General features: G+C 38.1%; 1 protein-coding gene across 1 annotated transcript; it reads right to left on the reverse strand.

Moving 5' to 3' along the window:
• Positions 1-1,542: 1,542 nt before the first annotated feature.
• On the reverse strand, positions 1,543-3,435 carry cxcr4b (chemokine (C-X-C motif), receptor 4b). The gene is made up of 2 exons (XM_079821466.1): positions 3,372-3,435; positions 1,543-3,096 (listed from the first exon to the last, which is right to left on the reverse strand). Exons 1-2 carry the CDS (start codon positions 3,384-3,386, stop codon positions 2,050-2,052), a joined length of 1,062 nt encoding a protein of 353 aa, XP_079677592.1. The 5' UTR covers positions 3,387-3,435; the 3' UTR covers positions 1,543-2,049.
• Between the last annotated feature and the right edge of the window lie 12,772 nt (positions 3,436-16,207).

A 16,207-nucleotide genomic window follows, 5' to 3' on the forward strand; every position in this document is an offset into this window, starting at 1 on the left:
ATGTACAGTAGCCTATTTGTCAAAGATTATTTTGTAATCTTTTGTTCATAATTATTTTCTTTTAAAATATTAATTATAACAGGCTCAGTGTGTTTTGAGTGTTTGGATTAACTTAACATATGTTTTTGACCTGTGATGTGCTTGGCTGAGGTTATTCTGAGTTAAGTGGGGTTTGATAATAGGGTTTCCCACCAAATTTCCAGTAGCTCCTTTTGGTTGGTCTCTTTTCAAATGGCAGTTTAGAGATGGGAGAGATGGTCCAGCTGAGCTCAATGGAGTGTTAATGGCGTGCCGTGGCTTTTGAGAACAGCTCTCATGCTAATGACAGAACCATTCCAGGACATTTCCAAATGAACAAAATGAAGCCCAGAATGCTCTATTTTTACTGGCCTCTTACTGTGGGAGCAGACAGTGAAAAATAACCATAAACCTTAGAGACTTGATGCAGGGTACTTCACACCTCATCGGACTCTTTAGAAATGGTAATTTTAACATACTGTATTAAACATGAGCTTGGTAATTACAATACAAACCCTGTGAATATCAATGTTCTGCCTGAATGGTTTATAGGTACATCAGGGCTGCTAACTTGCTTCTGTAACCTGATTATTATTCATCAAGCTATAGACCACAACTTGATGGCTGATATCTTTGCATTGCAAACAGAGGTCAAAAGTGCCTGGGTTCAAACAGAATTAACAGTAATATGGTGATGTATTCTCTCGTTTTTCAGCTTCTCTCTCATTTTTCTTCTCATTTTTCAGCTTTTAAGATTTTTGCATTGTCATGTACATTACATTATTTTCATGACAATTAAGCACATAGTTTAAAAGAAATCCTTATTTATTCTCAATGTAATGTTTATATATATATATATATATATATAATTATTTAATTTGCAATATTTGTATTAATTTTAATCTGTCGATTTTAAATTTAAAACTTTTTTTTTTACCAGAAATTAACACATCACAATGATTAGAATCATAAGTAAACAAGAATGTATATAATAAACCTGAAACATCAATAATAAGAAGTGGAGGATAAAATATATTTAATCATCCTGAACTTCAATATATAATGTCTTAATATTTTATCTTTTGATTTGTGGGACACTTTTGAAAGGTTTCGTGAGATTCACAGATTCAATTTTAATTATCTCAGCCAAAAAAAAAAAAAAAAAAAAAAAAAAGAATCATTCTGCAGATTTTATAATTTCACTCTTTACATCTTCAAGCTACCTTATTAACTTCTTTTGCTTGTTACCTGATACAACAAGAAATCCCAAAGGAAAGCCAATTCTGTCCCTTTGTAGGTTGATGGGTGTCTTGTATCAGCAGTTGCTTAAGACACTAAAGAACACAGATGTTCTTAAAATTACAGACCCTCTCCTCGGCCATTCTGTTCAGCGGGAGATCAGGTGGAGCTTTTGTTTTGGTAACTTGACAGACCTTCAGCTCTACCCCACCCCCACAGAGAGGTTGGGGTGGAGGGGTGTGTGTGGGTATGGCCACTGGAGACATGCAAGACAACACCATGTCAGACATTAAAAGTGGTCGTTTTATTATGAAATAGAAGTCAAAATGCAACAATTGTGACATGATTAAATTACCACTTCTTTTTAAACATTTTTACAGTGTGAGCTACCACTTAAATAAATATCTTAGGGAAACAGGAAAAGCTAAGTGCACACACACACACACACACTCACAAAAGCAAACAATGAACTATGTACAAATAATTTACACTACGCATTATGAATCAGACAAAAGACTATGCAACTTTTCCTGATAAGAACTTCTGCAAGCACAGACTTTGTCAAGGCTCTGCCTTTAGGTCCTGCAATAAGAAAAAAGTACTAACATTTAAAAAGATTAATTTAAGTAGCTGAAAAAAATAAAGTCTTACAAAATAACAATTATCAACACAATAAAGAGTTTACAATGTACAAAAAGTGTAGTAAAGTCTCTTTTTTTCTTTTAAGAAAAAAAAAAAGAAGAAGAAAGCTTAGTCATCCATGTCGGAAAGTTTTATGTACAAAAGTGTCCATTAACTGGACAGCACGCTGGACGACTCGGACTCAGTAGATACTGATGATATATGGCCTCTTTTCTTGGTCAACATCTTGTGACTCGATCTACTGCTGATGCTCAGAGCGTTACGGGCAGATTTACTGAACCTGACTCCCAGGAAAGCGTAAAGGATGGGGTTGAGACAGCAGTGGAAGTACGCCAGTGCCTCAGTAAAGAAGATCCATTTCTCCAGACACTGCTCCAGGAAACAGCTGTGAGAGATGACGTTCAGCGTCACCAGAGTGTCCACCAGGATGCCGGCACAGTAAGGCAACCAGCAGATGAAGAAGCAGAGGATGAGGATGATGGTCGTCTTCAGCGCCTTCCTCTTCAGGGCCTGACCCTTGGAGTTCTTGGACAGTTTCGAGATGATGATGCAGTAACAGGTTAGAATGATCAGCCCAGGGAGCAAAAAGCCAAAGATAATGTGCTGGAAGCGGAAATAAGCCTTCCACACCATGTTTCCCTTCTGCGGGTAGGTGAGCTGACAGATCGTATTCATGCCCGTATTGTGGACTTTGGCGAAGACCAGATCGGGCACGGTGAGCAGGGTCGCTGGGAGCCAAACTCCAAGGTAGATCACCCTTTCTGCAAGCAGCTTCCTGAAGTTCTGGCTGTTTGTGGCGCGAACAACGGCCAGATATCTATCCAGGCTGATAAATGCCAGGATCAGCACGCTGCTGTACAAATTCAGAGTGTAGATCATGTTGACTGTGACGCACAGAAATCTCCCAAAATGCCATCCGCTGACTGCATCCACAGCCCAAAAGGGCAGCGTGAGGACAAACAGGAGGTCGGCGATGGAGAGGTGCAGCCTGTACTTGTCTGTCATGTTCTTCGACTTCTTTTGGAAGCCCATCACGAGCACCACAAGTCCATTGCCAATGATTCCCAGGACAAATATAATCCCATATACGGTAGGAAGGAAGATCTTTGGGAAGTCATTGTTGTCTGTGAGATCACAGAGTTCATAATCATCAAAATCCCCAGACCCAGAGTCTGAACCGTTGTCCAAAATGATGTGCTGGAGAAAATAACAGTATATTGATTAATTTCACATAAGCAACATGTTGTTGACATTAAAAGTGGCAATGAAAATATATAAGCTGTATAAACGCAGAAATTATTTTTAAAAATACGAGGGAAAAGCCCCACACAAAACCTGAATAGCAAAACGTGACAACCAAAGTACAGGTTACCAGACATGATAAACATAAACAACAGACCAAACCTTATAAATAAGTATTTAATCAAATATCAGACTACAGGGAGTTTTACATTTGTCTTAATAACACTTACATCGTAAAAATCCATGTCGTTAAACAAGGTGAGCGCAAAAACAGCGCAAAAGTCTCCACACACTTCAGTCAACGGATCTCCTGCAGCAGCATTTAAATAGTCCCCCGTAGAGCCTGACACGCCCCTTTATATTCAACAAGGCGGGGTCATGACGCAGGCGGCGCTCAGCAGGGCAGGGCAGCGCGCTCAGCTCAGAATATCAGCACGCTGCCTCTTTTTTTTAAAAAATATCTTTGGCGCAATTTTCACAAGCAAGTGTTACATTTTTAAAACTCTTAGTAGTAATATCACAAAACAATATGAAAAGTGCTTTTCTCGAACATTTTCGCATGTTTGTGTTTTTGTTAGTACAATAGGCTACACAAAATCACAAAATATCATTTTCACAACACAAAACAAGTCTATTTAAATGTTTAATTCACAGTAACCGCCTTCCATAAAGCTCTTCAAACTTTTGCTTTCCATCTCTTCTTGTTCAGTTTAATACATTAATCTATTATTGAATCCAACTTAATGGTTAATCAATTAATAATTTGGTACATCAGTAGATTTGGTACATCAATAGCCTATTATGAGTGATGTAGCCTATCTTGTGTGTGTGTGTGTGTGTGTGTGTGTGTGTGTGTGTGTGTGTGTGTGTGTGTGTGTGTGTGTGTGTGTGTGTGTGTGTGTGTGTGTGTGTGTGTGTGTGTGTGTGTGTGTGTGTGTGTGTGTGTGTGTGTGTGTGTGTGTGTGTGTGTGTGTGTGTGTGTGTGTGTGTGTGTGTGTGTGTGTGTACATGTTTTTCTATCCCTGTGGGGACTTCAACCTGAATGCACACTGACTCATGGGGACTCGTGTCTCCATGGGGACCTAAATTGAGGTCCCCATGAGGAAACAAGCTTATAAATCAGGAGTTTTTTTGAAAATGTAAAAATGCAGACAGTTGAATATAAAAACCATTACGTCTATTGAGAATCCCCACAAAGATAGTAAACCAGACATGTGTCTGCGTCTGTTTGTCTCTCTGTGTGTTTGTGTGTGTGATCGAGAGATTTGCAATTTGTGAACATAGATAGAGTACAAGGGAAAGGAATCAGTCAATGACTGTGTAACTTCAGATTGATCAGAGATGCAGAAGGGAGACAGAGGATAAATACAGCATTTTACATCGCAATATATGCCATATGATAAACAGATTACCATGCATGGTAGAGAATGCCACATTACTGTAACTCACCCTTAGATGTCAACTACAGTAGAGATTCAGTCAGATGATAGATAGATAGATAGATAGATAGATAGATAGATAGATAGATAGATAGATAGATAGATAGATAGATAGATAGATAGATAGATAGATAGATAGATAGATAGATAGATAGATAGATAGATAGATGATAGATAGATAGATAGATAGATAGATAGATAGATAGATAGATAGATAGATAGATAGATAGATAGATAGATAGATAGATAGATAGATAGATAGATAGATAGATAGATAGATAGATAGATAGATAGATAGATAGATAGATAGATAGATAGATAGATAGATAGATAGATAGATAGATAGATAGATAGATAGATAGATAGATAGATAGATAGATAGATAGATAGATAGATAGATAGATAGATAGATAGATGAGTAAAAAAGGCGGATAATGGGATAATGAGCAGTCGGCAGGTCGTTATTGCAAAGTGATTCCCTTAAGGACAATACAAGGGCCAAGGCACTCTGGTTTGTGTCGGGATCCTGAAAACCCTGGCAGTGTTTATTTTGCTTAAAACACCATCTGACTGTGAATTACTCCTTACATATTCATTTAATCAGATCTACTGAAGTGAACTTTCACACCATCTAAAATGTCCTCCCAGACGTCCCAGCAGTTTTGTTTATGATCACATCGTGTTACTTGGGTGAAGAACAGTGTGAAGGCCGTTACTTTCGGTCGCTTTAGGCTTTGTAGTGTGATTTACTATATGACAGGTCTCCTCTGGTCCTCTTTGCAATTTGTTTCGTGTAGAGCGCTGATTGTTGAAGGAACCATGAGTGATGAAAGAAGAAGGTCACACAGTCACCTCCATCATATGACTAGACTAACATTTAACGACAGTTCCAAACTCTCTGTGACTCTACTAAAATGTGAGCCCCGACAGAATCGTATTGCTTTGAAACATTAGACACTTATTTAAGTGATTTGTTCGTTTCATTTTTGAGGAACATCTTTGCCATCCAGTCAACTTATGTTTCTTGTTCGTGTTTGTTGTTATGTCTGTCTGCCCTCTCATTAGGTCAGGCCTTTGAGTCAGAGCCCTGTGGACCATACAGATGGAATTCCTCCATCCATTGTTACTGTGAAACATCAACAGCATGAGCCTCTGGTGAGTAATGGATACGGAATGAAGGTGACTCTGGAAAAATATAAGTAGATGTAAAAGTGTTTGCTGACAGGTGATGACATGAGAGAATTTTAATGCAATTTTTCTTAAGGATCATGTAACTTTGTCCTATAACAATAAACGCTTGATCCTACATGCCTTACAGTTCAGACACTTAAAGGTCTAAAGCTTTCTTTTTGCTGATGATATAAATCACTCAGCAAAGCTATGCATATTTTTTTTCTCTCTGTATTCTTATTTTATTTTGTAATGGGATTTCTATTTCCCAGCATGCTTTGCCAAGGCACTCGAAAGGGAGCGTAAATGCTAAATGCTAGTGTACATAACACAGTTTCTGCCAGTCTCATGTTAATCTTGAGTACCTAAGTATTGCATTCTTCATATCTCCGAAGAGTCTTTAGTTTTATCATATTTATAAAAGACAGAAACGCTGTACCAATTCTCTCCGAAAACACCCAAGCTTGTGCAGGCATACAGCGGGCGGAGCTAAAGAGTCACGAACGCACACACACACAAAATACATCATGGCATTATCCCTGGATAAATTTCGATTCACTATACGTTTGTGTTGTTTACATTATATGCACTTACACGCCAAAAGCCTACAAAACACAGACATTTGATGCAGTTTCACTCACCGCCTGCGGTTTCGACACATGACTGGGAACAAACAAACACCTGCTGGGCTATTTGGGAAACTGAACAAGGTTATCTTTCCCTCACAACCAAAAACACACTTTTTTAGTGACATAGTGATTTCGTGGTCTAAAAACAAAATGACAGCACTGCCGATGGCTTCAGTAACCCGAACGAAGCTCGTTGATGGGCGTGCTCTTGCTTTCGCTCTGATTGATGTGCGCACGTGCTCATCCGAGAGAAGTGCCCAGACAAGCAATTCCGCACTTCCGTCATACAGCGCCATACTCTGAAAAAACGTTCCAAAACATATTCTAATCCTGTATTTGGCACAGAAAACCAACAAATTATTTGATGTAATTTTGGCCATGTTTAGCAGGAGAATACAACTCTTTAACAGTGTAAATAAGTCAGAATGCATGAAATACACACACACGTGTTTTATAAAGTTTTTTGAGCAAGATTAATGTTAAGTTGGAGATTTAAAAGTGTTTAATGTTTAGCTGTAATTTAGAAAAAATCCTGTTATGTTGGGTTTTTTGGGGGGTTACTATCATGGTGACAAGTGGAGGATAATCTTATGTTTAAAGTTCTGCAGAACAATGAATACATAGCCTGACGTCATCATACTCAATTCTAGTCAGAATATGAGTCTGATACTGCTCAGTTGGGCTGTGATTATGGGGCGTGTTTCAACCGAATCAGGAAAGACCTCAATTGGATAAACCTACAATCAATCAGAGCAACGGAGTGACGCATAATGTTAGTTGTCAAATGTCAACAGAACTCAACTGCACACAGTGTTGCCAAGTCCGCGGGTTGAAGCGACCCCAATTATGTGATATTCAGCAGGCAGCCCTGCCAAAATAACACATATTTTACCCCCCAAATGCTATTTTTTTCCGGAGAACCCCTCCGGAAAGCTATTGGGCTTGTTTTTGGCTAGTTTTGAGTAGCAATTGGGTGGATTTTGTTGTAAAAACTTGGCAACCCTGTCTGCCCGCACGCTGGAATAAGTAACGTTAGAAGAAAAAGATAAGTGTAAACGATCTTTGCCGGTGTTGTAAAAAAAGAATTTAAGGATACACAGAGTACTTACCAACACGATCATCATTTCTGAGAGACATAGTAAAGGTGAATGCATATGCGAACAAGTTCTCTGTTTAGGATTAGAACAAATTCAACCCAAGCGCCTTTGATGACGTGGATGATTACGTCACTGTTTATCATCTGTCCATCATCGTCTAAAGCCCGCCCTGACAATTTCATTGGTCATTGGCATAATTACATCTCTACGGATCAAGTCCAGACCGAACTGCCCGAGCTCAAATGTTGTGGGCGGGGCTAAGTTCGGCTGGCATCCAGGCTAATGAATACAGTACTCATTCAACAATTGCTATGCTATTACTCTGCTAATGCTGTAAAGCATTGTTACCAATTAGTAAGTTAACATTTATTGAATTAGCTTGTTAAAGCTATACCCAAGTTTCCGCTACTAAAAACATTTAATTGATATTACATGATAATTTTAAGTGAAATGAGTTTTGAGCTAGCTTTCTTAAATATTTCAAATTAAGAACAGTTCAAATGCAATAAAAATACAAATCTGCTAGTTGTGCTTAAACTTAGAATTTCTTAACTTATTTTTTTTTTAGTTTTGCCAACTTATTCGGGTTTACAGTGCTGCACAGTAATGCTTAATACTGTAATCTTTGAAAGCGTTATGATGTGAAATTAAGGAGAAATGTTTAAGATTCCACATTTAATAATCTTACAAATTCGATAAAAAACAAACAAATCATCTAAAAAATCCAACGTGATAATATGTGAAAGCATTTTCAAGTGGATTCACACTCAAACTCCTCCGCTGAAGTTAAAACAGGTTTTGACAGGTCGTTTCAGGCTGAATTATTAACATGGCAATACCTCCATGTTTTGTTTTCTTTCAATTATATGAGCGAGGGGTCAGGTCAGGAGGATGTGTTTCACTAACCAGAGCTAGAATCCCCCCTGTGAAATATAAGATACCCTGTCCTGAGAGCACTAAACACAATCTGTCTGTATATGCTGTCTGTACCCAGAATACAAAGGATCCGTGTGCTGTTTAGAATTCAAATATAAAGTGTGAAGAGCGGCAAGGGAGCTAAGGAGCAGGGAATGAGCATGGAAATAAGGTAAAAGAATGCAGCAGAGATAAAGAGCGAAATGTGTAAAGCCTCGTGAGAGTAAACAATGCTTGTTTTGCAACCACAACTCATTCATGGCCATCAGCAAGCTTGCAAAGGATCACATACATAATAATATGAGGGCTGAAGGATCAGCTCTGGTTCATAAGATAGGGCTTTTTGGAAAATACGCAGTGATACATAATTAATCATGAAATTCAGAGCTAGGGGGTTTCCAGTAATTACAACCCAGCTGTTTGTGCAGAGAATTTTTTTTATTCTGCTTTGATCTGACATTGAAAACCCTAAGCAGGTAGGTTGATTTGCATTTTGTCATCCAGTTTGTTTTTTTTACATTTAAAAGTCAAATTTACACTTAATTTTGACAGATTTAACAGGTAAATATCACATGATTACAGTACAGAAATGATTAATTTGCATGAAAGAAAATAATGATGCTCTTTAGTTATTTCAAGGGGGAAATGAAATAGCTACTTTTTAATTAGATACATTTTAATTAAGTATGCAAAACTCTAAAAACTGTGTAAGATCAAGTTTAAGTTCAAGATTCATGCATCTGTTCTCAGATGGCACATAATCAGTAAAGAGGGTTTTGTGAGCTGGAAAACATTCATCATACCATATATTTTCTATGGTGCTTATGTTTCTGCTTTGGGATATTTGGTAATACATGCAGATCTGCATGTTGAATAGCTGTTGCCTAATTCATTCCAGCATCTTTGTGGTTATGTTCTGCATATTTTTCACCCACCTCCCCCCAACAAGAGCAAGTGAAACATAACAACATGATAAAATTTGCCCAGTCATGTTCCAGTCCAGAATATTTTTCATCTTTCATGCCTAAGTGATAGTCTTACTCATATATCATAAAGTTTCTCAATGTAGGTGTGTGCTGGAAAAAAAGAACAGTTCTTTTTGACACAAATACAGTGATACTTTAGAGATTCAGATGCACTTTGACAGTTCTTAGCCTATAGCATATCATAGAAACATTTAGGAAATGTCTTAACGTAATTTAGTTTAAGGAAAGTCTTATGATTGAACAATGGACATTTTTAAGGACAAAGCTTTGCCTTATCTAAGAAAGGCACCTTTTTGCGCTTCCTACTTGGGTGTGGGCAGACTTATTGACTTTCTGAAAGCTCTTCCTCCTATAACATTAGGTCATGGCTTTGAGCTTTGAAATTAGAGGAGAGGGCAATTTATTCACTGAAGAATTTGTTAGACAGGCTTGACATGTGCCTTCATAAAGTTTGGAGTCAATTTCGAACAGCTCTATTCAGATTAATTCGGTTTGTAATGAGAAATGTTAACTCTCACTTTGGCGGTTTGCTGCATGTTGTTTACATGTGATCGAGACTGAAACCATGTTAGGCAGTCACATGTTGTACCATGAGCTTCGAGTGGGTGCCTGATCTGTGGTGTAGACTTTCAACAGGAAGCACTACGGTTTGCATGTAAGAAAAAAAAAATCACTGACACATTTTCTATGCCCACACGTCCTGACACGACAACGAAGGGGTAATGAAAAAGGAAAAAATAGGTTGGGTAAAATTAAATTTTAAATGGTGACACTTCCCCTGGGGTGTTGCTTGAAATTTATATTCATTATTGGTTCATAGCCCAAAACAAACCACAACAGTGTGTCTCACAAGCCTTTCTTGGATGAAATGTCTGAAGGGAAGGGTGTTTGCTGTTTCTCCATGATAAGTTCCTACCTTCCTTCACTAACGACTAAATTGTGGTTTAGTTTGCAATACTGAAGCTGAGCAAAGTGACCACTGGGTTAGTACGTCGTAAGATTGCAAGACACCCAGAGTCTTCACTGTAAAATCTCTTTTTTTTTTAAGTTAGGAAATTCAAAGTTTAAGTAAGCAGAACTAGCAGCAGATTTTTATTTTGGACTATGTGTGATAATTTAAGCTAAATTTAACTTAAATGTATTATGTATGTAATCTCAACTTAAATATGTTTAGTAGTGGAAACATCTAGCTATAACAAGCTAAATACTAACAGGTAACACAGCAACAGTAGTCTAGCAACTCTCCGTTGGCGTGCGAGCTGGAAAAACCAAACTCTGGTCAGAGTTGCCGCAGTTCCACGTGCTACTTGTAAACAAAGAAGCTGGCGAACTGCGGTCTTTCGAATCGGCTTTAGCCGCAACTCTGGAAGACTTGGAGTTAAGCTTTTCTTTGAGAAAAGAACAAAGAACGGCACTGAAGTCATTCTTAAAAAAAGGAAGATGTGTTCAGAGTTTTGCCGAGCGGATACGGCGAAAGTTTTATCTATCAACTATTGCGTGCAGAAGGAATATGATAGACAACCGTTTATCCTGCCCCTCGGATTGAGCCCTGCCAATGGAGAGTTCCCAGACCCAACATCTTGATGTGGGTCTGGCTTGTCAGGCTAGTCTTCACCTCTACAACCAGCGGAAAAGAATCTGACGGGACTCAGAAATCATATTCATGGAGAGCTATTTTATCATATTAGATACTTTTGAGTGTGTGGAAAGTTATGCTATAATGCTACTGTGTGCATTCGCTCGGCGGCTACTATGAGACACTTGTTGCAGTGAGCTAGATCAATATTAGGCATGGTAAAACATGGTACTCGCGGTAAATCAAGAAAACAAGATTTAAACAATAAGACTCTGTGTCAAGCTATTTAACAATGATTCGTTTTCTGTCGATAAATGTAGGGTTAAAAAAAAAAAAACGGGGGTAATCGAGGGTAACGTGGGTATGATGTCATTGATAGGTGATGCACGGACACGGTCCGTGTCCTGGTTAAAATTCCTGAATTTAAACATTCTTGGAAACATTTGGGATAAGTACACAAGTCAACAAAATATATGTTCTAGAGTTTTTTAATCCAAAAATCTTACATATTGTGCATTTAACTTCCCAGCTAACAAACATTTTAAAATCATTTTTACTAATGTTCCCATTAAGTCATGAAAACATTATTATTATTTCTGATTTTTATTTGTCCATGTCCAGTTTTTTAAATGTTACAAAACGTTTTCGCTCGGTTATACAAATGGAAACATTTTGTTTGATCATTTTGCACACAGTATGGGAATGTTACTTTTGAATGTTCTCTGAACATTCTGAAACGAGTAGAATTTAAAAAAGGTTAGAGGCCACTCACACAGAACTCGTTTTTCCATTCCACTATGCTAATTTTCCATAGGTTTTTTTAGAACATGCGCTAGACAAACATCTTAAATCTTTGTGTTCGCGTCTCGTGTCTATTGCAGTGTCTTGATACAGCATCCTAAATACGTGGCGCTTAAGTTAAAAGCGTTCAACTTGCATCTCTAGAGCGTCTCTAGACCCTTTGTGTCATGCGTCTTTAACAGCAAAAACGTGTTCTGTGTGAACTGGCCCTAAGATGAACATCCATTTCAGACAGAAAAAAAAAGGTTCCATAAATGATGAATAAATAATGTTTTTGTGCTAACGTTTTGAGAACATTATTGAAGACCAGATAACTTTGAATGAACTTTAATGTTACTGGAAGAACGTTTTTTCATAGCCTTTAGAAAACCTTGCCCTGTTAGCGTTCTGAGAGCGTTTCCTGTTAGCTGGGCTTACAAGCAATTGTTTGCTTCAAATAACGTATAGGTGCTATCAGAGGGAAATAACCTAAAAATCCAAATGATTTACAGATATACCTGTGTCTGAACTGCCAACAGAGCCCATTGTGTGCATTCAGCAGAAGAGCACGATGCCTATCTGTGACAGAAGGGTCAAGGGGGGGCCACTCATTTTGCCCCCTTTCAAGTGTCCCCTGCTCTAAGTCCACCCATATGGCCAGAGTGGCTTAAGTAAAGGAGAAAGAGCACATCAAACACATGGTCTGCTCAATTCTGCTTCACTTGACTCGGAAAAGAGGGACGGAGCACCAGATGACAGCTCATAAGACCTCATGAATGGGTGAACGGAAGCATCATAGGCACACTGCTAATGAGCGTTCAGTGCACCCACAATGCAATTCAGAGTTGTTCATTATTTATTAGGTTACTGATGTGTGATTAGTCTCATGTCAAGTCATATTTGAGGTATTGTCAGTCAAGATATAGAGCGAAGCGAAAGCTAAACATTAGTTGCTTCAAAAAATCATATCCGCTAACTTTATATCATATTTTGTATATTTCAAGCCAAGAGGAAGAGCTGACACATCCACTTAAGCTCACTTAACTAGGACTTTTTAGAAGAGCATAACATAGTGAATATTTGAAACTGCATTTATTTTTATAAAAAATGAATATTTATTCAAAACAGACATAAAATAGGAAATAGTATTAAATACACAAAATATTCTTTTAAATATTTTTATAATATTATTCAAATCTCAGACAGATAGAGTGGACATTTTTGGGGAAAGAGTGAAGTAACAGGCACGTTGACATGAACACCATAGTTTAATGCATCAAGAACATTCACACTAACTGCTGTGGCATACAGAGCTACATGCAGATGTTTTTTAAACACTAGACTGAAACAAAGCAGTCATACCGGCACACTCAGTCTTCTCCAAGATCTAGTTTCTTGAAGTCTGAAAGACGAGACCAGAGCAATGGCCTGCAGCAAAAAACAAATGGTAATTTTCCTGTGCTTCATGTCTGGAGGTGAGAGAGAGAGAGAGAGAGAGAGAGAGACAGAGCGAGAGAGAGAGAGAGAGAGAGAGAGAGAGACAGAGCGAGAGAGAGAGAGAGAGAGAGAGAGAGAGAGAGAGAGAGAGAGAGAGAGAGAGAGAGAGAGAGAGAGAGAGAGAGAGAGAGAGAAAACAAGCACCTGTTAACATAACTTGTTTTTGTTCCTCAATTTCATAGGCTGTAAGCTATAATGATGGGCCACACAGTGAAACTTTTGGCATAATTATAGGGTTCTCAACTGTCTGAACTCCAAATTCTGACGCCAGACTGCTGTGCGAGGCCAAGTACGCACAGATACATATATTTACAGAATATATTTATTGTATATTGCACAGTTTTATACTTTTCATTGGGACACACATACACACACACTTCTTTCCCTTATACTGTTGACATTTATATCCATTGTACACTATATAAATAACTCATGTCAACAGATAATACTGCCTTGTTATTTGTACGTTTAAAGTATCAAAGTCTGAAACTGAAAGGAGATTCCCATGAGGCTTCGTGTTTTAAGAAAGGTAAACAGAGGACTCCCTTTCCCCCTGGCTAAAGTTTCCGCCTCCTGGCTTTTTCTGTGGACAGACAGGGAATCTTACTCCCAGCATTATGGTCTTTGTAAGTAATGGCTCTTAGTTTATTTTGTATAATATTTCACGCCACAGTTTCCCTTTTTTCCTGTTATGACTTGTTAATTCTGAGATGTCTTCACCGATAAAACCTGTTGACGACAGGATCCAGACAGCGAAACTGTGAGCATTGCTGTAAAGTAGCCAAAATATAATCCTGATATAAGCATTGTGTGTTCACGTTTAACACAGTGTCAATTATTTCCCATTCACACCAAGAACGATAGCTATAACGATAACTATATATCAGAGTCCACACCAACACACAATGACGTTCTGTTTATTATAAGCAGACAGTTCTGTCATCTCCAGCTTTAAATACTCAAACTTTTAAAGCAAGATGGATTCTGATTCTGTTTTTATTGTTCATCAGCTGGGGAAAAAAAGTGTTTTTAAAGTAATTACAATTATATCTTTCCTCATTATCGTTATAGTTGTGGTGACGCTGCTATTCTCTTAAAGGTGCAGTGTGTAAATTTTAGCGGCATCTAGTGGTGAGGTTGTGAATTACATCACCCACTGCTCACCCCTCCCTTTCGAAGCACATAGAGAAGCTGTGGGGGCCGGCACAGGACAAAAGTATCATCGTTGGAGAGAGCAGAGAGTGGCTAGCGCTCTGTAGAGAAGTTTGTCCGTTTAAGGCTACAGACATGACGGCGCAAAATGGGAATTTCACTGTAAGGGGACCCGTGGTATGTAGATAGAAATGGCTCATTCTAAGGTAATAAAAATATAACCGTTCATTGTGTAAGGTCTTTCTACTCCACTGAAAACATAGTTATGTATAGTATATTGCTTTTCTGTCAATCGATCCTCATAAATACTACAATTTAGAATGATTTATATAGCGATATCTTTATTTTTATCATAATAGTTATCGTCCTTGGTGTGAACAGGCCTTTAGTCAGTATGAGGATTATAAGGAAAACTTGTCATTATTTTGTTTAGAAGGCTGTTTGGGTTGCATGAAACCTAGATTGTGGCCTGAAAATGAACAAAATTATTGATTTATGCGTACTATTTAAAACTAGACAGATATTGGATGCTGTACAATTCTCAAAATGTCACATTCTTCTGTTCTGACTCACACACAGCAATGTGTTTTGAATCATGCTTGAAATGCATACAACTGTAAGCCCCTATTGTTCACAGCCAAAGTCACTTCACAAGACGCAGGCGATTTGACAAGGGAAATCCTGTTCAGACCTCTTACTTAGAGCCCAGGAAAGTGCTCTTCACTCTCACTTCAAATCAAATCAATGTCTGATCAATCATGGGCTCTGAGCCTTCAGGGTGGCAGTGGGGATGAATCTGCCATTTTTCAGGGTGTCCACCAACTGCCTATATCTGGGGCTACGGCTGAGGCCTGTCTAATTGAATTAGCAGGGCCACGTCCCCGGGGTGGTTTCCATCTGGTTTTATATGTAACTGACAAGATGAAGTGACTTGAAGATACATCAACAGATGCAGCTGGTAGACCAGAAGGGAACTAAACTCTATAGAGGATGCAAAATGAGACACTATTTTACTTCATATCCTTGGCATGGTTTCATCATGTGTTTTGAAGAGTTCAAATAGTGTTGGAAATGTTTTAACCCCTGCAGATATAGTACATTTTGACTGTTGTTTCCTAACAGATGTGATGTTATTTGAGCACTAAAAGCATTTCTTGTGCAAACATTCTTTTGGCATCAACGGCTGATGTTAATTAAATCAATGTTATCATTCCAGGTGATGACAACACCTGTGCTTTCAGTTCATTACTCAGACTGAATCACCCATTATTGTCCTCAATGTCTGACACCAGAAGTTATTGCTCAACCAACTTCTGAGCGCTTTGTCTTTGCCCTCAGACACCCATATCACATTTCTCAGCTTTTCTTCTGCAGAAGATGGATTATTACGATTTGTTCTCAGGTGTTCCTAGGGCCAAATCACTTTTGCATTTTTATCAGGCGGAAACCTGTCTTAAAACACTGAAGCATAAACCCATTCAAAATAGGTACGTTTTCAATCACACTTTTAATATGTTTGTGCCTTTGTTGTAGCAAACTAATATGATTTTTTTTAATAACTTGCAATAGGAGAGTTGCATTGTGCAGTTTAGTCTCATCTTGTTTTGGGTTTGCTCAATGTTTTTCCTCAATGCTGCGATGATTTTTTTATTTAATTGATTAAAATATTTGCACAAGGTGTAAACAATATAGCCTGTAATCAAGATAATTTAAATTATATTTATTTAGAGAAATATACAATCAGATCTCAAACTCATCTAATGTGAGCGTTTCAGGTTTCATCTATATTTGATGACGCCTGTTCAGTGAGTAGGGAGCAGTGAAC

This window comes from Gobio gobio (assembly GCF_949357685.1).
Source record: "Gobio gobio genome assembly, chromosome: 7".
Taxonomy (NCBI): Eukaryota; Metazoa; Chordata; class Actinopteri; order Cypriniformes; family Gobionidae; genus Gobio; species Gobio gobio.